Source organism: Passer montanus, unplaced genomic scaffold (genome assembly GCF_014805655.1).
Source record: "Passer montanus isolate IOZ18808 unplaced genomic scaffold, ASM1480565v1 scaffold89, whole genome shotgun sequence".
Lineage (NCBI taxonomy): Eukaryota > Metazoa > Chordata > Aves > Passeriformes > Passeridae > Passer > Passer montanus.
The window spans coordinates 1,702,763-1,722,870 of record NW_024374256.1 but is presented as its reverse complement, the minus strand read 5'-3'; the positions used below and the strand labels follow the sequence as shown (position 1 = coordinate 1,722,870).

Genomic DNA, 20,108 nt, shown 5'->3' with positions numbered 1-20,108 from the left:
TGGCCCGGCCCGGCCCGGCCCGGCCCGGCCCGGCCCGGCCCGGCCCGGCCCCTCCCCTCCGGCCGGGGACCCCCGAGCAGGGCCCAGAGCCTCCCTTCCTCCAGGCTGAGACCCCCACCCTGCTCCCTCAGCCGCTCCCGGGCTCCGTTCCCCTCCCTGGACGCCTCCGTGTCTGTGTTGCAGTGAGGGGCCCAAGCCGGGCCCCGGCCTTGCGGGCGGTGCCGCCTGAGCAGCCATTGCCCGCTGTGGCTTGTGTTCACTACTGTCCACCAGCCCCTCTGGATCCCTTTCCACTGGGAAAATACGAGAATTTGGGGCTTTTTTTTCCTTGCTTTTCTCTCATTCTGCAAACGGCAGCATTTTCCCCGTGTTTCCTTTGAGAGCCGACCCCCGCGCCCATCACAGCCTGCCGCCTCAGCGGGTTCCTCCTCCTCCACCACAACAAGAGGCTGCCGAGCAAGGCCAGGCAAACAGCTGCTGATAACACAACTTCCAGGTTGCTCTTCCCAAGGCCGGGCCCGGGGCCGTTGAACGCCGGGCCCAGACGAGCGCCCCGTGTTTGTCTGTGAACCCTGGCAGCGACACCTGCCCCACGGGGCCTTGGTGCCATGGTACAGCCCGGGCTAATGACCCTGTTTATCCTGTTTGGGTAATCCTGATAAGGCCACACAACCCCTCCCCGCCGGTTCATTGAGAAAAACGGCCCAGCAACAACGGGGTTGGTCGGGTGGTTTTAATGAGGGCTGCTTAATCAGGGCGGTCAAGGCTGCCGAGGGGTGTTCACTGTGACCCGGCCTTATAAGAGCAGGCTGGAGCAGCCACGGGCTGGCAGAGCCAGCAGGACAATCCACCCCGCGGCACATTTGGGAAGGGGTTTTGCCCTCTCTCCACCGTTTGGACGAGGAGCCATGAGCGGCAGCGTGCAGGCGGGCTGCGAGAGGTGCCAGTGCCACGGCCAGGACCGGCGGCCCGGCGCCATCCTGTACACCCTGCTGAGCCAGGAGCTGCGGCCCGGCGCGGCCCGGCAGCGCTGCCCGTGCCGCCAGCGCCGCGCCGTGTGCCTGCGCACGCCGCAGCTCACCTGCCGCGCCGCCTCCCACGTGCTGCTCAAGACCATCAGCTTCGTCAAAAACGTCGCCGCCTTCCAGCTGCTGCCGCGGGAGGACCAGCTGCTGCTGCTGGACAGCTGCTGGGTGCCGCTGTTCCTGCTGGGGCTGGTGCAGGAGATGGTGACCTTCGAGGTGATGGAGGCGCCGGCGCCCAGCATGCTCAAGAAGATCCTCCTCAGCGGCCAGAGCAAAGGGCAGGAGCCTGAGGGGACGCAGCCCACGCTGGCGGCCGTGCAGCAGCTGCAGTGGTGCCTCAACAGCTTCTGGAGGCTGAACCTGAGCCCCAGCGAGTTCACCTACCTGAGGGGGGCCATTCTCTTCAGTCCAGGTGAGTGCCAGGCCCTCGTGGCAGCTGGGCACAGAATCGGGGCGTCCCGGAGGCACGGAGGTGGGAAAAGATCCCCAAGGCCATGGAGTCCACCCTGTGCCACTCCCCACCTTGTCACCAGAGCGCTGCGTGCCACATCCAGGGATCACCTTCCCAGGTGAACACAGACCTCGTGGCCTGGAGGTGCTCAGAGAGGGCTGGGCACCTTTTCCCTAACTCTGGTCATTCCCAAATGCACTGGGTAGCAGCAAGGGAGGATGTCAAAACCTTTACCCACCCTGCAGACAATAAATCCCGGATTCCTTTACCTTTAAAGCATGTTTTTCCCTGTTAAGTGCTTTCCCTCCTCACACAGCATCCCTGAACAGCTGCACCTCACTCAGAGATCCCCCCTGACAAACGGGGGAGGGAGGGAATGGCAGAACCCAGGAGCTGTTTCCATCCCTGACCTTCCTCTCCCTGTGCTGTCCCCGCAGACACGCCGGGGCTGAGGGCTGCCCTGCACATCGAGAGCCTGCAGTGGGAGGCGCAGCGGGCGCTGCGGGAGCTGCAGCAGCCCGAGCAGCAGGCGCGCTTCTCGCACATCCTGCGCCTCACCGCGTCCCTGCGCTGCGTGCCCGCCGCCCTGGTCACCGCGCTGTTCTTCCAGCCCCTCATCGGGGCCGCGGCCATGGGCGAGCTGCTGGCCGAGATGCTGTTCGAGGTGACGGGCTGGCCAAGGGGCTGGCCCCTGCCCCGCTGAGCAGCTGCACCGGGCACGGACGGGCCCTGCGGGACCTGTGTGCCACCCGGAGGAACGGGCCCTGAGAGATCTGTGTGTGCCACAGGACAGGAACAGACCCTGCAAGACCTCTCTGTGCCACCGGGCCCTGCGGGACCTGTGTGTGCCACCGGGCCCTGCAGGATCTGTGTGCCACCGGGAGGAATGGACCCTGAGAGATCTGTGTGTGCCACGGGACAGGAACAGACCCTGCGGGATCTCTGTGCCACCGGGCCCTGCGGGACCTGTGTGCCACCTGGAGGAACGGGCCCTGCGGGATCTGTGTGCCACCAGACACGAACAGACCCCGAGAGACCTCTCTGTGCCACCGGGCCCTGCGGGACCTGTGTGCCACCAGGAGGAACGGGCCCTGTGGGACTTGTGTGCCACCGGGCAGGAACAGGCCCTGTAGGGTCTCTGTGCCACCGGGCAAGAACGGACCCTGCGAGACCTCTCTGTGCCACCGGGCACGAACGGGCCCTGCGGGACCTCTCTGTGCCACCAGGAGGAACGGACCCTGAGAGATCTGTGTGCCACCGAGAGGAACGGGCCCTTCAGGGTCTGTGCGTGCCATGGGACAGGAACGGGCCCTGCGGGGTCTCTGTGTGACACGGGACAGGAACGGGCCCTGTGGGGTCTCTGTGTGACACGGGACAGGAACGGGCCCTGTGGGGTCTCTCTGTGTGACACGGGACAGGAAGATCTGTGTGCCACCGGGAGGAACGGGCCCTGAGAGATCTGTGTGCCACAGGACAGGAACAGACCCTGCGAGACCTCTCTGTGCCACCGGGCACGAACGGGCCCTGCGGGACCTGTGTGCCACGGGACAGGAACAGACCCTGAGACTCTGTGTGACACGGGACAGGAACGGGCCCTGCAGGGTCTCTGTGTGACACGGGACAGGCAGCTGTGGCTCAGCACGTTCACAGCAGCGCCTGGGCTGCTCTGCAGTCCAGGGAGTGTGAGTGGGCAAAGGGTTTGCTGCCCTGCTGCCAGGTTTTACTCCTCTGGCTGTGAGCAGTGAGGGCTGTCCTCAGCCTGGTGCCGTGGTGCCTGATCGCTGATGAGGGCTGGTTATGGGATCAGCTCTGGGTCTGGCTCCCCTGCTTGGAATCTCAGAAATGCTCAGGACATTTCTTCAGTCAGACTGTGAAATCCTACAGGCTGTACAGACTCACCCCTCTTGTCCTTAGAGTCTCTCTTTCCTCCATAATTCCATGAAATACAACAGGATTAAGAGCACTTAGCAGCTCCTAAACCTGCTGCACCTCCTCTGGGCTCTCCTGTCTGTGTGAAAAGTTAAACCCGAGCAGAGCTGGTTTAGTGGAGATCCAAACCTCCCTCCCTGGAGATGCAGCCAGGTGCACCCCTGGAAAACTCGCTCCTCCTGCCTCCAGCAGGTGAGGTGTCAGTATTTTATAGGCGTACATTTGCATGGTTTGTATATAAGATGCAATAAATTATTTTTTTAATAAAATGCTTGGTGTTTTGGAACGCGGTGGTGCCTTTTTAGCAACGGTGCTGAATTTGGGGTGGGCAGAAAAAACTGCAGGCATGGAAAGGATGGAATGGAATGGAATAAAAAGGGATTTTCCATAAAGATCCGTCCGGCCATGCAGACAGGTTGGCTGCTGTCAGTGGGAGTGTTGGGTGAGCAGCCCCTGGGTGCTCCCAGCACACAGAAATTCCAGCGGTAAATCCCCACTACACCTTTCCCCAGGTGTGAATGCAGGTGCTGAGCCTCTCCCGAGGGCGCTGCCAGCTGCTGCGCCTCAGCCAGCAAACAAACCCCATCTCCATGGCTGGCACAGCTGAGTGTCCCCACGGGGACAGGGGACAGCTGAACGGGGACACCAGAGCCCTGGGTGGGGTGAGCACGGCAGCCCGGAGAGCACTGAGACCCCCGGGGCTGTGACCCCCGAGCCCTGAGACCCCCGGGGCTGTGACCCCAGAGCCCTGAGACCCCCAGGCTGTGACCCCCGAGCCCTGAGACCCCCGGGGATGTGACCCCAGAGTCTGTGACCCCAGAGCCCTAAGACCCCCAGGGGCCTAGCCAAACCCTGCTGCCCCCTGTGCCTGTTAAACCCCCCACAATGGGGGATCTTGATCCCCACCCCTGTGTCCCCCCAGGGTCTCTGTCCCCTGTGTCCCCCCAGGGTCTCTGTCCCCCGTGTCCCCCCAGGGTCTCTGTCCCCTGTGCCCCCCCAGGGTCTCTGTCCCCACCCCCTGTGCCCCCCCAGGGTCTCTGTTCCCTGGGACCCCCAGGACGCCCCCCCTGCCGCGCACTCCCCGGCCACCAGGCGGCGCCCTCCACCCGCCGCGTCATCCCCGCGCGCCGCGTCATCACCGCGCTGACGTCATCCCCGCGCGCCAAGATGGCGGCGCCCAGCGGCAGCGGCAGCGATGGCGGCGCGGCCCGGTACTGCCTGGTGAGCGGCATCCCGGCCTCGCTCCGCTCCGCGCACCTCCGCGCCTACTTCAGCCAGTTCCTGGAGGCCGACGGCTTCCTCTGCTTCCACTACCGGCACCGCCCCGAGCGCCCGCCAGCCCCCACCCCCCGTGTCCCCCCAGGGTCTCTGTCCCCCGTGTCCCCCCAGGGTCTCTGTCCCCTGTGCCCCCCCAGGACGCCCCCTCTGCCGCGCACTCCCCGGCCACCAGGCGGCGCCCTCCACCCGCCGCGTCATCCCCGCGCGCCGCGTCATCACCGCGCTGACGTCATCCCCGCGCGCCAAGATGGCGGCGCCCAGCGGCAGCGATGGCGGCGCGGCCCGGTACTGCCTGGTGAGCGGCATCCCGGCCTCGCTCCGCTCCGCGCACCTCCGCGCCTACTTCAGCCAGTTCCTGGAGGCCGACGGCTTCCTCTGCTTCCACTACCGGCACCGCCCCGAGCGCCCGCCAGCGGGCGACGGCGGCGGGGCCTCGGCGCCGCGCACCTGCTCCTGCCCGGTGGCCGTGCGGCCCGGCCGGGCCCGCCGCTTCGTCCGCATGTACTCGGGAAAACGCTGGGTCGGGCCCGGCGGCGCCACGCTGCCCGGCCGCTGCCTCGTCCGCAGGGTCCGCCTGAGCCCCGGCACAGGTACGGGCGGGGTCCCTCGGGGCTCCGGCTGGGGGAGCCCTGGGGGGCTTCCGTAACGCCTTCAGTCCGCTGCGGGGCAGGGAGAGCCGGGTGGGCTCTGTTATCCCCCTCCGACCCGTGAGCGCCTGGATTTACCCATCCCCGGGGGGGTGGGGGCCCCCCAAACCATCCCTGCCCTCCTGTGGGACCCCCCAAACCATCCCTGCTCTCTCCCTTGCCCCCTGCAGCCCCCCAAACCATCCTTTCTGTGTCCCCCCCCCGCAGCGGCTCCTCCCGAGGGCCAGGACGGGGCTGGCACCGCCCCTGTCACCGAGGCGGAGCTGAAGCGGCTGCCCGAGTTCAACCCGCCCTCCTTCATGCCCCGCGGCAACGTGGGCACCCCCCTGGGCGTGTTCCTGGAGCTGATCCGCGCCTGCAGGCTGCCCCCCCGCGTCATCGGCAAGCTGCAGCTGCATTTCCCCCGCACGGGCTCCTCCCGCCGCTACGGCAGCGTGCCCTTCCAGTACCCGGGCACCCAGGCCCTGCCCGGGCAGGGAGGAGTCTACACGGCCGCGGGGGATGAGATCACCGAGGCGCAGCAGCCCGTGGGGCTGACTCAGCCAGCCCGGCCCCAGGAGGATGAGGAGGGGCAGGAGCAGGAGGAAGAGGAGCAGAACTCGGGTGACGTAAGTGGAACGTTCCAGTCCCCTCTCAGAGCTCCTTTTTCATCTCTCACCTGGACAGACGGCTGGTTAAAAGCAGCTTAAAATGGGATTGTTCACCCCTCTGAGCCCCCCAGAGCTGCTCGGGGTGGTCCCACGGGCTCTGACCCCAGGGGGAGCAGGGAGGAGGCTGGTGCTGCCTGGCACAGGGATATCCTGGCTCCCAGCTCTGCTGTGCTGGGAGATGGGCTGGCACGGGCTGGGCACCACGTTTCTGTGCTGGGGTGACGTGCAGAGCTGCACAAAGGGCTGACCCTGCACGCTCCTGCACTGGGGGTTAGTCACTCTGGGGAAAATGGCTTTGGTGACAAAGGCTCCTGGAGAGCTGGGCAGGGCAGGAGCCGTCCCAGACGCCTGTCTGGCCTGTTCTCCCACACCTCTGTCATTCCAGGTCCCCAGGCAAGCCATTCCCGTTCTGTCCTGCACCAGAATTAACTCAGGTGCCAATCTCTGCTGCAATTGCACCCCTTTAGTTTCTCCTGGCAGTGTGGGGCACAGAGAGCCCTTTGTTCCCTCCTTTTCCCAGCTTTTCATTCAGCCTTTCCTTCTCCAGACTAAACAGACTGCTCCAGCTATTTCTCCCAGGCTGTTTCCTGCTCTGCAGCCATGCTTTTGGCTGGGTAGTGGCTGTGCCCAGGACGGGGCAGGCAGCTCTGGGCTGTGCCAGGGAGCTGCTTCCTGAGCCCACGCAATCTCCTGGGGGATCAGCTGCAGTGCAATGAATTCCTGCTGCTGCTGAGTGCAGGTCCAGCACAGCTGCTCCTTAAATGGGCATCAGCAGGGCCGGGGCTGGGCGTGCTGTGGGATTGCTGTGGGATTGCTGTGGGATTGCTGTGGGATTGCTGTGGGATTGCTGCTGCTGACTCTGGCACGGCTCTGAGTCAGCCATGAGCTCATCCCTCCTGTCGGGGCCTGAGCGCTGCTGCTCCAGGGGAGGGCGTTGGCGAGGGCCAGGGAGCACGAGGGGCTGAGCTGTCCCTGTCCCCAGCTGCATCCTGGGCTGAGCTGTCCCTGTCCCCAGCTGCAGCCCTGTCCCCAGATTGTCCCTGCAGGACAGTGACACGTGCGAGGAGTGGCAGTGGGGAGGGGAGGGGGCTGTGCTGTGTCCCAGCCCTGTGCCAGCCCCTCCTCTGTCCCCCAGGACGATGACCCTTGTGAGGAGGGGGCTGTGCTGTGTCCCCAGTCCCATCCCCTGCCCTGCCCTGTCCCCTCAGGACGATGACACGTGTGAGGAGGGGGCTGTGCTGTGTCCCCATCCCCTCCTCTGTCCCCCCAGGACGATGACACGTGCGAGGAGGGGGCTGTGCTGTGTCCCCAGCCCCTCCTCTGTCCCCCAGGACGATGACACGTGCGAGGAGTGGCAGCGGCACGCGGCGCTGCACGAGGACGTGACGCAGCAGGAGCGGGCGCGGGAGCGGCTCTTCGAGGAGGAGATCGAGCTCAAGTGGGAGAAGGGCGGCTCCGGCCTCGTGTTCTACACGGATGCCCAGTTCTGGCAGGAGCAGGAAGGAGGTGACCTCCGTGTTTGTGTCACTGGGCTGAGACAAAGTGTCCGGGCCACCTGGAGCCACCAGCGCCGTGCCCTGGCTGCCGAGCCGTGCCTTGGGCACGAAGCTGAGACCCCCGTGGTGCTGCTGCAGCCCCTTGGGTGGGCAGGGGGGTCTGGGGGGTCTCTAATGCCATCTCCTCTGTGCTGGCACTGCTGAGGCACCACCCCGAGTGCAGAGCTGTGTCCAGTTCTGCTGCAGAGACGTGGAGGGGCTGGGGAGTGCCCAGGGCAGGGGCTGGAGCTGGGGAAGGGGCTCAGCCTGGAGAAAAAGGGGATCAGGGGGGCACTTGTGGCTCTGCACAGCTCCTGACAGGAGGGGACAGCCGGGTTTGTCGGGCTGTGCTCCAGGGAACAGGGACAGGAGGAGAGGGAACGGCCTCAGGCTGGGCCAGGGCAGCTCAGGGTGGAATTTCCCCATGGAAAAGGGTGTCAGGCACATGGAAGTGGAGTCCCCATCCCTGGACGTGTCCAAGGAAGGACTGGACATGGCACTCAGTGGTCTGGGCTGGTGACAAGGTGGGAACTGGTCACATCTGGACAGAATGGTCTTGGAGATCTCCAGCCTCAATGATCCTGTGATTCCTTCCCATTTTGTTGGAGAAAACAGGGAGCTGGGCCCCCAGCAAAGAGCTGCCCTGTGCCAGAGCTCACCAAAAGTGCTGCTTCCCCTCTCTTTCAGACTTTGACGAGCAGACAGCCGACGACTGGGACGTGGACATGAGCATCTACTATGACAAAGGTACCAGAGCTGAGCCACCCACCCCGGGGAGAGCAGGGAAGTTCTGAGCGTGCAGAATTCAGGAGCTCTTTGTCATTCTTTGAAAGCACCCAAGCTCTCAGTGAACCTGAAACGATGTTTTTCTGGTCTGGCAGCAAGGCTTGCCAAAAAGAACAGGTTCTGCCTCCTGTGCTGGCGCTCTGGGGAGCACGCTGGTGGTGCCCAGCCTCGCTGGGCTGTGCTGACTGTGGCTTTGTCCCCAGATGGAGGGGACAAGGACGCGCGGGACTCGGTGCGGATGTGGCTGGAGCAGCGGCTGCGGGACGGGCTGGAGGATGGCTCCGTGTCAGGGCAGCACATTGGCACCTTCGAGAGGCACACCAGGGTGAGCTCTGCCCTCCTCAGGCCAGGAGGGGCTGGGGGTGCCCTCAGGGCGGGGGTCAGGAGGAGGAGGAGACGTCTGGGCTGTGGGAGGAGGGCAGAAGGCTCTGGAAGATGAGGGTGGGATTTGTCCAGCAGGTCTCTGATGGTTCTTTCCCTTCTCCCAGGGCTTTGGCAGGAAGGTTCTGGAGCAGCAGGGCTGGACAGAGGGGCTGGGCCTGGGGAGCAGCAACTCTGGCATGGCTGAAGCTCTGGACAACGAGGGCCAGAACCCCCGGTGCAAGAGGGGGCTGGGGTGAGTGCCTGAGTGCCCTGCCAGCCCCTGTTCCCCCGTGCCAGGCTCACAGCAGCTGAGAGGGGACAGGGCTGACCCGGGGTCTGCCTTTCCCTGCCCAGCTGGGGAGTCCACACCAAACAGGCTGCTCCTCCTGACGTCCAGGGCTGCAGCCACGGTGGGAGGTGTCTCTGCCTGTGGCAGGGGGTGGTGCTGGGTGGGTTTAAGGTCCCTTCCAACCCAAACCCTTCCAGGAAATGAGCCGGGGAGCACAGGGATGCCTGATGGCCTCTGCAGCCTCCCACCAAACCTTTCTGCTTCCCTCCAGGTACCACGGGGAGAAGCTGCCAACCTTTGTGAGGAGGAAGAAGCCCCGTGGTGACAGCTCTGTTGTCATCTCCACCATCTACGATGAGCCTGAGCCCCAGGACATGGGTGACCAGCTGCTCAGGCGCCAGCCCCCCACGGCCATGAAGTACAGACAGGACATGGCCTTTGTCCGAGCGTCCCAGCCCGCCCTGGGCAGCCTCAGGGCCCAGCCACGCTGAGCAGGGGCTGTCACAGCCTTTGTCCTGCTCCCCAGTCCAGGCTGGCTCCTGGTCTGAGTGTAAGCAGGGTGGTTTTGTATTTATTTTTAACAAAAATTCAGATTTGTAATTAAAATCGCCACAGTGGGTTTTTTTTCCCCCACAAACTGAACTCTTTAAATGAAAGGAAATGGTGTTCTGTGTGAATGGAGAAGGATTTAGGGTGATTAACACTTACATTCATGCTGGGATCACCCAAATGTGTGCGTTGGTGAGGCTGAGGAAGCAGAACTGCAGCTGAGGGCGGCCTGGGAGGCAGGGAAGGACAAGTACGGGCAGGGCTCGGTAACTCCCGCTGCTGCCTGAGCGTTCCTCGGGCGTGGCCGTCCCACCGTGCCGGGAGGAGCTGCTGGGGATGAAAGGCTTGTCCTGGCACCCGCACAGGAATGCTCTGCTGTTCCCTGTGCCTCTGGGCAGCGGGGGCTTCCCAGGCTGCTCTGCCCTGTTCTCCTGGCCCGGGCACTGGCAGAGGGGACAGCTCTGTCCCACTGACCCAGTGCTGACAGGCCAGGCCCTGGGGATTTCCTTAAAGAGTGAACGGGAAAATCAGGGAGGAATTCCTCGTCCTGCATGCCAGCAGGGTGTAGCCACGTGGGAGTTGGGCTCTTCTCCTCGTCAATGAGTGGCAAGACATTGTCTTAAACGGCTCCAGAAAGGCTGAGGGTGGGCATTAGGAAGAATCTCTTCACAGAAAGGGGGATTAGACGTTGGGAACGGGCTGCCCAGGCACGTGGTGGAGTCACTGTGCCCAGAGGTGTTTAAGGAAAAACTGGGCGTGGCACTCAGTGCCATGGTGGTGTTTGGTCAGAGCCAGGGCTCGATAGCCTCAGAGACCTTTTCCAACCCAATTGATGCTGTGATTTGGAAAAAAACGGGGCTGGGGCTGTGCTGGAGCGACAGGAGCCGGCGCCGGGACTCGAACCCGCGACCCTCGCCCTGAGTCCCGGGTTGGAGTCCCGGGCTGCGCGTCCCCCCGGCCGGCAGGGGGCGCTGTGGCAGCGGCGGCCGCTCCTTGCCCGGAACGCGGCGCTCGGGGCGCGCGGGCAGCCGGACCCACAGCGGGGGCACCGGCGGCGGTGAGCGGCCTGCGGGATAACCGGGATAACGGGGATAACGGGGGGTAACCGGGATAACGGGGGGTTAACAGGGGATGGAGCGGTCTGGGCAAGCAGGGGAGGTGGGAAGGAGAAAGCAGGAGCGGGGAAGGACCGTAAGGGGGAAGAAGGGACACGAGGGGAGCTCGGGGACAAAGGCGGCGATGGGGAGAAGGGGGCGTGGGGATGCGTGGGCCCTGTAAGCGCAGATCGGATCCACAGTGGGTTGCTGTCCCGTCTGTCAGACCCTGTCCCTACAAACACAGACTGAGTTCTCACTGGCTGCTGTCCCTGTCCCCTGTCCCTGCAGACACAGGCCAGCCCTCACTGGCTGCTGTCCCTGTCCCTACAAACACAGGCCAGCCCCTCACTGGCTCCTGTCCCTGTCCCCTCTCTCAGATCCTGTCCCTGTCCCCTGTCTCAGACCCTGTCCCTACAGGCACAGCCCAGCCCTCACTGCCTGCTGCCCCGGGATAACGGGGGGTTAACAGGGGATGGAGCGGTCTGGGCAAGCAGGGGAGGTGGGAAGGAGAAAGCAGGAGCGGGGAAGGACCGTAAGGGGGAAGAGGGGACACGAGGGGAGCTCGGGGACAAAGGCGGCGATGGGGAGAAGGGGGCGTGGGGATGCGTGGGCCCTGTAAGCGCAGATCGGATCCACAGTGGGTTGCTGTCCCGTCTGTCAGACCCTGTCCCTACAAACACAGACTGAGTTCTCACTGGCTGCTGTCCCTGTCCCCTGTCCCTGCAGACACAGGCCAGCCCTCACTGGCTGCTGTCCCTGTCCCTACAAACACAGGCCAGCCCTCACTGCCTGCTGTCCCTGTCCCCTGTCCCTACAGGCACAGCCCAGCCCTCACTGCCTGCTGTCCCTGTCCCCTGTCCCGTCCCCTGTCCCTACAGGCACATCCCAGCCCTCACTGCCTGCTGCCCTGTCCCCTGTATCAGATCCTGTCCCTGTCCCCTGTCCCTGTCCCTGTCCCTACAGGCACAGCCCAGCCCTCACTGCCTGCTGCCCGTCCCCCCGGCAGGAGCATGCCCAGCATGGCCGAGGGCGGCCGCGGCAGCGCCCTGGCCTTTGGCCAGGTGGTGATTGGCCCCCCGGGCTCGGGCAAGAGCACCTACTGCCAGGCCATGGGCGCCTTCCTGGCGCGCCTGGGCCGCCGCGTGGCCGTGGTCAACCTGGACCCTGCCAACGAGGCCCTGCCCGGGCCCTGCGCCCTGGACGTGGCCGAGCTGGTGACGCTGGCCGACGTGATGGGCAGCCTGGGGCTGGGCCCCAACGGGGGGCTGCTCTACTGCATGGAGTACCTGGAGGCCAACGCCGACTGGCTGCGCGAGCGGCTGCGCCAGCTGCGGGGGCACTACCTGCTCTTCGACTGCCCCGGGCAGCTGGAGCTCTACACGCACCACCAGGCCCTCAGGAACGTCTTTGCCCAGCTGGCCAAGTGGGATTTCAGGGTAAGGAGGGGCTGGGCAGTGCCTGGCAGCACCACCAGCTGCAGGCTCCGTGCCCGGGGCGTGCTGGGCATGGGGGTTCTCGTGGCTGCTGCCCTCAGGGTGTTTGTGGCTTGTTGTGGTTTCATCAGGGGAGGACAGGGGTTTTGGTGGGAAGTGGTTTTATCAGGGGAGGAGGGGGGTTTTGTCACTCTAGGCCACGACAAAACACAATGTGAGCTCGCTGCTGCTCTCAAGATAAAAAGGAAGCTTGTTTTCTGGCTCCAGTATTTATGGATTTCCAAAGGTGGCAGTGGATTGGGGGGTGACAGTGGCACCTCTCCAGTGGCACTGGGCAAACCAACAGAGCAGCCCATCAGATTTCTCCTCCTCCATAAAAGAATGCAAAGCAATAAGTTATCTACAGAAAGCGTGTGAGAAAGTTTCCCACAAGGATGTAAACATCAGAAGGCTTAGAAAGTCTTAAAAAATCACAGCGACAGAATTTTGCTCTGTTTTATGCTGGGAGGGCCTGGCAAAAGAATGGCCTGTCAGGGCTTTTAGTGGGATTGGGAGCAGGAGTTCAGTTCCTTCCTCACACTTCACACAGAATCCCAGAATGGCTTGGCTGGGAGGGGACCTCAAAGCCCACCTCACTCCAGTCCATTCCGTGGGCAGGGACAACTTCAGGCTGTCCTGAACCCCTCCAGGGATGGCCCAGGGACACCTTCCACTGGCCCAGGGACACCTTCCACTGGCCCAGGGACACCTTCCACTGGCCCAGGGAGCTCCAGGCTGCCCTGAACCCCTGCAAGGATGGGGCAGGGTTCTGCAGGATCCTCCCCCAGCCTGGCTGTGTTCACCCAGCATGGGCTCTGTGAGTGCTGGGAGCCTTGGCACTGCCCTGAGGGTGCAGGAGCCTTGTCCCTGCCCCTGTGCAGCCCCAGCAGGGCCCTGCAGCCCGTGGGATGAGCTCTGGGCTCTTGCACAACGGGAGCTGCAGGTGAGAGCAGCCCCGAGCTGCTGACGCTGCGCTTGCTGTGCCACACCAGCCACAGCAGCAGCGTGCAAACCCGGCTGCTCTGAGCAAGAAGGGCAGCTTCATTTGCCTGAGAATGTCACTGGGAATGTGCACATTAGAGCTGATTTTCATTGGAGTAAATGGACACGGGATTGGAGTTGCTAAAATAAGACATTGCCAGGGCTGGCTCTGCTCTGCCTGGGAGCCCCAGACTGGCTGGGTTCTGCTGCTGTGACTCAGCCTCAGAGCCCTGCCTTGGAGTGGCTGCCCCAGCTCTGGGACCACATTGTTACAGCCACACAAAACGCAGGGAATCAAGGTGCTCGTTAGTGTAATTATTAATTATTACTGCGAACCACGGGGGACTCTCCCAGCAGAAGGTGGTGTGCTGCAGGTCCTGCTCTTCAGGGGGCCTGGGGAGAGCTGTGCTGCTCAGGAGGGGAACTGCCCCAGCTCCGACCCCGAATCCCTGCAGAGTTCAGACAGATGTGGAAACTTCAGAGGGAGAAACCCTGAGAAAAGGGGGGCAGCTGCAGGTTGAGTTCCTTGTGGTGCTGTTGGTGGAGCTCTAAAAGCCCCCCCAGAGCCCTGCCCTGGCTCTGAAGCCATGCTGGTCCCTGGGAATGTGACATAGACACTTCAGGGATATGTGTTCAGTGTGGGGCAGAGAAGGCTCCAGGGAGAGCTCAGAGCCCTGGCAGGGCCTGAGGGGCTCCAGGAGAGCTGCAGAGGGACTGGGGACAAGGATGGAGGGACAGGACACAGGGAATGGCTGCCACTGCCAGAGGGCAGGGCGGGATGGGAGACTGAGAATTGGGAATTGTTCCCTGGGAGGGGCTGGGATGGAATTCCCAGAGCAGCTGTGGCTGCCCCTGGATCCCTGGCAGTGCCCAAGGCCAGGCTGGACAGGGCTGGGAGCACCTGGGATAGTGGGAGGTGTCCCTGCCATGGCAGGGCTGGCACCAGGTGAGATTTCAGGTCCCCTGTGACCCAAACCAGCCCAAGGTTCAGGGGGTGGGAGGTTGTTTCCCCAGGTGGTGCAGCCAGGCCTGACCAGGCTCTCCTGTGGGCCCTTCCAGGCTGCCCCACGAGCAGGGCTGGGCAGCTCACAGCTCTGACCCTGTGTCCCTTTGTGCCCTCGCTGCCCAGCTGGCTGCCGTGCACCTGGTGGACTCCCACTACTGCACAGACCCTGGGAAGTTCATCTCCGTGCTCTGCACCTCGCTGTCCACCATGCTGCACGTGGAGCTGCCCCACGTCAACGTCCTCTCCAAGATGGACCTGATCGAGCGCTACGGGAAGCTGGGTGAGCAGCTCCAGAGCCACGGCCTGCTCTGGGGGGAAAGGAACCTCAGCCCCCATCTCTTCTCCCTCCCTGAGCCACCTCCTACCAGCCAGGGTGGCTCAGGGCTCCATTCTGGCCTTGCCTGCCAGGGTCTCCGAGCCCCTGCCAGGGCTCTGAGACATCCAGGGCATCCAGAGAGAAGCTCTGGGTTCTGACAAGAGGAGAGTGGGGTTGGGCTGTGCCAGGTGCAGATCAGCTGTGTGAGGATGGGGCTGGCTGGGAGCTGCTGCAGACCCCACCGTGCTCCTCAGCTCCCAGCTTGCCTTCAGAGCTCCCTGTTGCCCTGCAGCTTTCAACCTGGATTATTACACCGAGGTGCTGGACCTCTCATACCTCCTGGACCACCTGGCCTCCGATCCCTTCTTCAGGAATTTCCGCCGCCTCAACGAGAAGCTGGTGGAGGTGATTGAGGACTACAGCCTGGTGTCCTTCGTGCCACTCAACGTCCAGGTGAGCCAGCAGGAGGGAACAGGGAGCCCTGCATGTGCCAGCTGCTTTTTGTCTGCTCAGAGCCACGGGGCTGGAAACCTCAAGCTGTGAGGAGACTCAGGGCTGGGAAACAGGGGAGTACACCCAGATTTGTAAATGATCCATGGCAGCCAAAGGAAAGAAAAAGGCTGATGAGCTTGGGGCTACCTGGGCTTTGTGTCCTGGGGTGGGGAATCCAGGCTCCCCCTTCCTTCAGCTCTTCTGGTCTGCATTTCAAATCTGGGCTGAGGGTCACCTAAAGCCCTGTTAAATTAGGGAGCAACAAATAATGAGAAGGGGGAGGGAGGGCTGGAAATGTCCTTAATCAGGCAGTTGGCAGAAGTGTCAGCAGGCTGATGGGCTGGGAGAAGGTGATGAAAGGGAATGAGAGGGTGGAGGGCCAGTGCCAGTGTCCCTGTTTGTCCCTGTTGGCGTCCCCGGGCGCTGTCAGGGTGGCCCTGAGCCCCGCAGAAAACAGCCCAGGCCAGGCTGGGCTCCTGCCTGTGGGGAAGGAGCAGGTGCCAGCGAGCTCCTCCTCCCAGGACAAGCAGAGCATGAGGCAGGTGATGCAGGCTGTGGACAAGGCCAATGGCTACTCCTTCGGGGACGGGGAGCAGCGCAGCCTGGAGGCGCTGATGTCGGCGGCGGTGGGGGCCGACTTCCACTTCTCTTCGTATCCTCTCTGGTGCTGAGCTGAATTTCTCTCTCCCTGGGGGACGAAGGGTGGAATTTGCAGGCCCGGGTTCATCATCTGGTGGGTGACACACACGTGGGGATTGGGGTGTGCTCAGCCCAGCCCAGGCAGACACTTGTCCCCACCAAACCCGCCAAAGGTTGGGAATTCACACTGTGGATGTGTCAGGAACCTTTGACAACTTTATTCTCTCTCACCTTCCCTTGGGTGGGTTCTTTCCTTCTCCTCCAAACCATACAATTGATTCTCCTGGACTTGTCAGGCCTGGGATCAGGCAGAGCCAGAAGTAACTCAGGTGATGCTGCCTCTTCCCGATGGCCCTCGGGCTAATGTGAGGCTGGGAACTTCAGAGCTGCAGAAGGGAGTGTTTGAGCCCAGCCCCTCGTTTTCCTTAATTACTGCGTTATCAGCACCCTGGCAGTGCAGGAGAAGTATGTGCAATCTCAGGACAAAGCTGTGGAAGAGGAGGTGATGGATCTGTGACACACCCTTCCCCGGTTCCTCTGCTTTGACACCTCTCCTTTTCCTACCCGAGCTTCAGCTGTGACTCAGAGCAACTGGAAGCCTTTCCAGGCAGAGTCTGGACCCTCTCTGGGTGGGTTTGACCTCCCGAGCTTCAGGCCTGCTGCCCAGAGCAGGGCTTTGGCAGAAGGGAGGTGGCTGAGGGTCTTCTCCTAGGAACAGAGAGATTGAGCCAGGGAAGGCAGGGAGAACAAGGAAAAGAAGCGAAATAAGATCTCCTCCATCATGACCAAGACAGATCCAGAGAAAGAAAAATCAGCTGGAGCTGCCTGCTGTGCAGTGAGAGTGGAGGCAGCAGTGCAGGCTGTGCTGCAGGAGCAGCGTGCACGGGCCCCATGCTCCCAGCACAATCCAGGCCACGACGCCTCCGCGCCGTCTCAAGGACAGAGAGATGTTTGTTTTTCTTTTTCTTAGAAATAATGATGGACTCTTTCTTAATAAAACGCTCCTCGGTCTCACTTTCATCTTCGAGTTTGCTGAAGCTGAATAAACAAACCCAGGAGTGCTCTGGAGCCCGAGGCCAAAGCGCCGGCGGTGGGAGCGGCGCTGCCAGGACCTGTCCCTGTGCCCTGTCCCCTGTCCCTGTGCCCTGTGCCCTGTCCCTGTGCTCTGTCCCTGTCCCTGTGCCCTGCTGGGAATGCTCAGCCTGGCAGGGCTGGGGGCAGCAGGCAGGGCACTGCTGCTGCTCCTGCCCTGATGCAGGGGCACCACACACAAAGTGCCAGCTCGGCTCCTTTGGGTTAAGAAAGCCCCTGTGTGACTCAGCTCGTGGTTTGCATCTCAGGCCTTTCCCAGGAGCAGCCTTGGGTGTCCTCATCCACCTTCCTTCTTCTGGCCTTGCTTTCTCCATGTCCCAAATCCTGGGGCTTCCCCTCCTGCCTTTGGCATTCCCTCTGGCTCTGCTGCTGCAGCTCCCAGCGCTGGCAGCAGCTCTGAGCCTCGTGTGCTCCCTGCTCTGAGCCCTGCTCCAGGCAGCACTGGGGGGATTGGGAGAGCTGGGGGTGAATTGGGAGGGCTGGAGCATGGATGGGGAGGGCTGGGGGTGACAGGTGGGGTGTCCCCAGCAGGGAGCTCCGGGTGCCTCCCAGCTGCTCCCCACGGGACGGGAGCGGGCGCGACTCCGGTCCCAGCTCTGCAGACTCAGCATCGCCTCTTGCCCAAGGTCTTGCATAAAACACAGCAGGATTTTCTCACAGGATGGTTTGGCCCTTGGCAGAGGGATTGGAGGCTGGATCCTTGGTGGATCTAAATGTGAGCGGGGTCTTGGGCAGCTGGGCACGGAATTAAAATGAATTTTCCCCTCATCTCCCAACTCTGTGGCCAGGATTTGGAGACAAGGAGGAGCTCAGGGAGAGGAGCACACAGACACACAATGCTTGTGCTTCACCCAGACCCCTTCCCAATGAAACTGAGATTTCAGATATCAAAGTCAAATCCCAGCGTGCTGCCAGTGCCTCAGCTCTTCCCAGAGCCCAGGAATTTCCCTGGGTGTTCCTGGCTGGAACCAGCAGCTGCCTTTCAGTGCTGAAGCTCTGGAAGCCAATCTAATCATAACTGAGCTGAAATCCCATCCTCACCCTGGGGCTCGTGGCCTTGTCCTGGTCGTTTTGGTGCTCTGTAGCTGCTGTGAAGGGGTGGGAGACAGGATCATAAAAATATTAATTTTATAGTGGCTTTTCCATGGCTTTGAGAGATTTGGTGGCTTAAAAGGGTATGGTCAGGTCAGGCTGAGTTATGCAAGAGCCATCAAAGCTTTTGTGGCTTTTTGGCTTTTTTATTTGAATGCCCTGGATGTCTGCAGCCTCAGCCTTGGATGGAAACTGCTCAGCTCAGCTCAGGATCCTCTGCTGGGTTCCAGCCAGGAAATGCTCAGGACTCAGAGAGCTTCAGCCCCAAAACTGCAGCGGTTTTGCACCAAGGAGCTTCTCACAGATGAATCAGGGGCTGAACCAGGACCCACAGCCTGGAGGGGACAATTCTGCTCCTGCCCAGGGTGACCTGGAAAGGCTGAGCAGGAGGCAGGGAGGGCTGGAGCCCCCGGTGTGCAATGCAGGGTGAAAGGCAGCCTGCCCCTGCACCCCACACTCCCCAGGCTGGGAGGGGACACGGCCAGGCTCCGGGGCCCAGGGAGGTGACACCTTGGCTGCTGTCACTGCCTTGAGCAATCGGCGGGGCCAAGGGCCAGGATGAGTCACCCCAACCCGGGCACATCCCTGGGAGGGGGCCGGGTGTTCTGCCAGGCTGGTCCTGCTGAGCCCCCCTGACCTGGGCTGGACCTGCTGAGCCCCCCTGACCTGGGCTGGTCCTGAGGGTGGCCTTTTGGGGGGGCTGGTCCTGCTGAGCCCCCCTGACCTGAGCTCCTGCTGAGCCCACCCTGACCTGAGCTGGTCCTGAGGGTGGCCTTTTGGGGATGGAGGGGTTTGAGCACCAGTCACAGCCACGGCACTGGGCTTTCCTGGGTCCCCCCCGTGTTCCAGCCCTGATTTCCAGCTCCATCACGGAGCTCCTGCTCAAAAGCCGAGTTTCCCCATCAAGTGGCACTGTCTAATGGGGATAAAAAACCTCTCCAAAAAGAGCAGGCACTGGTGCCAGGCTGGCAGGAGGCTGCCCCGAGGCCAGGGGTGATGGACACCCCATGTCTGGGTGCCCAGACTGGTGGTGCCCCAGCAGGAGCCAGCCAGCCCCAGCCCTGGGCACAAAGCCCTGGGGGGAGGCTGGGAGAGCTGGTGACAAGGACAGGCGGGGCCGTGGCTCCTGCAGCTCCCACACAGGACGGGCAGAGCCTTTTGCAGGCAGCAGAACGTCCCTGGTCCCCCTCCCAGACCTGTTTTGGTGGCCTTTTGCCCATGGCCATCAGCCCCTGTGGCAGGGCCCTGCTGGGGGAGTGACTGGGAGGTGGGGACACTCCTTGGTCCTGGGCGCCCAGTCCCTCTGCTCTGAGGGTGTTTAAGACACTAAAACAGATCTATTTGAGAGGTTTTCTGGATGCCCCTCCAGATGGGAATGCCAAGAGCATTCCACAGCCACTGGATAAGGACCAGGCTGGGGATCCAGGTCCCCACGTCCCCCTGGTCCTTCCCCCTGGGTCCCCCCATCCAGTGTGAAGCAGGGGGACACAAGGACCCCAGAGAACTCCCCAGCAGCACAACGCTCTGGCAGGAGTGTCCTGGGGATCCAGGGCTCCTCCTTCCCAGCCTGGAAAAGCTGCCGGACCGGCTGGGAGCGGGGAGCTCCATCCTCCCACACGGCCCAGCCACGCCGCACTTTGGGGAGCTGCTGAAATCAGTTAACTCCTGGGGAGCCAGGGGGAACCCACAGCCCCAGGGCTGGACAGACACCCCCAGTTACCCCTTCCTGGGCAGCAGCGCTGCCTGCTCAGCCCCGCCGCTGCCCAGTCTAACCAGTCCGGGTGTCCCCAGGCCGTGGGGTCAGGGCCAGCCCCAGCCCTCAGCTCGTTTTTCCCGTCGCTGCCCCGCTCTGGCTAATTACAGGTCTGGGGCTGTTCCCAGGCTGGCAGCGCCTGGGGCCAGGTGGAGGCCAAGCTTTGGGGTCCCCAGGAGCAGCCCTGACACCCCTGGGGACCCCAGGGCTGTGAGATGGGGCCAGGCAGGGCCAGGGGGCTCACGGGGTGGGGGGTCACCCCAATGCTGGGATCTGCTCCAGTGTCCATCCAGCTGCTGCTCTGTGCACACCCAGGCCAGCCCCTCGCTCCCCGGGCACCCCAAAACTCCTGCACGCACCAAGGGGGTCACGTCCCTGCCCGTGCCCCATTCCCCAGAGCCCAGGGGGTCCCGGCCCTGCACGGGCTGGGGTTTGGCCACGCCAGGGCCCCCCTGTCCCCCTGCAGCCCCTCCTGGGGCACGGCGCTTTCCTCCCCATCAAAGGCTGGCTCCTGCCCGGCCCTGCTGCTCTGCTGAGCTCCCAGCCCCGGGTGCCGTGACTCTTTAATTGTAATTATTGTTCGTGTTGAAACGCGCCGGTGGGGGGAAGGGGGAGGGAGCTGCGCCCTCCGTGGCCCCGTGCCAGGGCAGAAGTGCTGAGCTTTCA

General features: G+C 63.0%; 3 protein-coding genes across 9 annotated transcripts; all 3 read left to right on the top strand.

Moving 5' to 3' along the window:
- The first annotated feature begins 79 nt into the window (after positions 1-79).
- Positions 80-2,287, top strand: NR0B2 (nuclear receptor subfamily 0 group B member 2). Its single transcript, XM_039733742.1, has 2 exons — positions 80-1,437; positions 1,914-2,287. The coding sequence occupies exons 1-2, from the start codon at positions 909-911 to the stop codon at positions 2,177-2,179; spliced, it is 795 nt and encodes a 264-aa protein (XP_039589676.1). The 5' UTR covers positions 80-908; the 3' UTR covers positions 2,180-2,287.
- A 2,206-nt stretch (positions 2,288-4,493) lies between these two features.
- GPATCH3 (G-patch domain containing 3) lies at positions 4,494-9,593 on the top strand. Of its 3 annotated transcripts, XM_039733767.1 has the most exons (8): positions 4,494-4,704; positions 5,057-5,273; positions 5,538-5,938; positions 7,312-7,486; positions 8,203-8,262; positions 8,505-8,626; positions 8,790-8,917; positions 9,225-9,593. In XM_039733767.1, the coding sequence occupies exons 1-8, from the start codon at positions 4,573-4,575 to the stop codon at positions 9,442-9,444; spliced, it is 1,455 nt and encodes a 484-aa protein (XP_039589701.1). In that variant the 5' UTR covers positions 4,494-4,572; the 3' UTR covers positions 9,445-9,593. The 3 variants fall into 3 exon arrangements, with proteins under 3 accessions (XP_039589701.1, XP_039589702.1, XP_039589700.1); XM_039733768.1 differs by lacking the exon at positions 4,494-4,704 and having other exon boundaries at positions 4,931-5,273; XM_039733766.1 differs by lacking the exon at positions 4,494-4,704 and having other exon boundaries at positions 4,931-5,273; positions 8,397-8,626.
- An 895-nt stretch (positions 9,594-10,488) lies between these two features.
- GPN2 (GPN-loop GTPase 2) lies at positions 10,489-16,525 on the top strand. 5 transcript variants are annotated; one of them, XR_005630371.1, is made up of 7 exons: positions 10,489-10,559; positions 11,563-12,035; positions 14,182-14,338; positions 14,667-14,827; positions 15,388-15,518; positions 15,950-16,134; positions 16,224-16,525. XR_005630371.1 is itself a non-coding variant. In XM_039733770.1 (6 exons), exons 2-6 carry the CDS (start codon positions 11,610-11,612, stop codon positions 16,020-16,022), a joined length of 948 nt encoding a protein of 315 aa, XP_039589704.1. In that variant the 5' UTR covers positions 10,489-10,559; positions 11,563-11,609; the 3' UTR covers positions 16,023-16,525. The 5 variants fall into 5 exon arrangements, 3 of the variants coding, with proteins under 3 accessions (XP_039589704.1, XP_039589705.1, XP_039589706.1); XR_005630370.1 differs by having other exon boundaries at positions 16,218-16,525; XM_039733770.1 differs by having other exon boundaries at positions 15,950-16,525.
- The last annotated feature ends 3,583 nt before the right edge of the window (positions 16,526-20,108 follow it).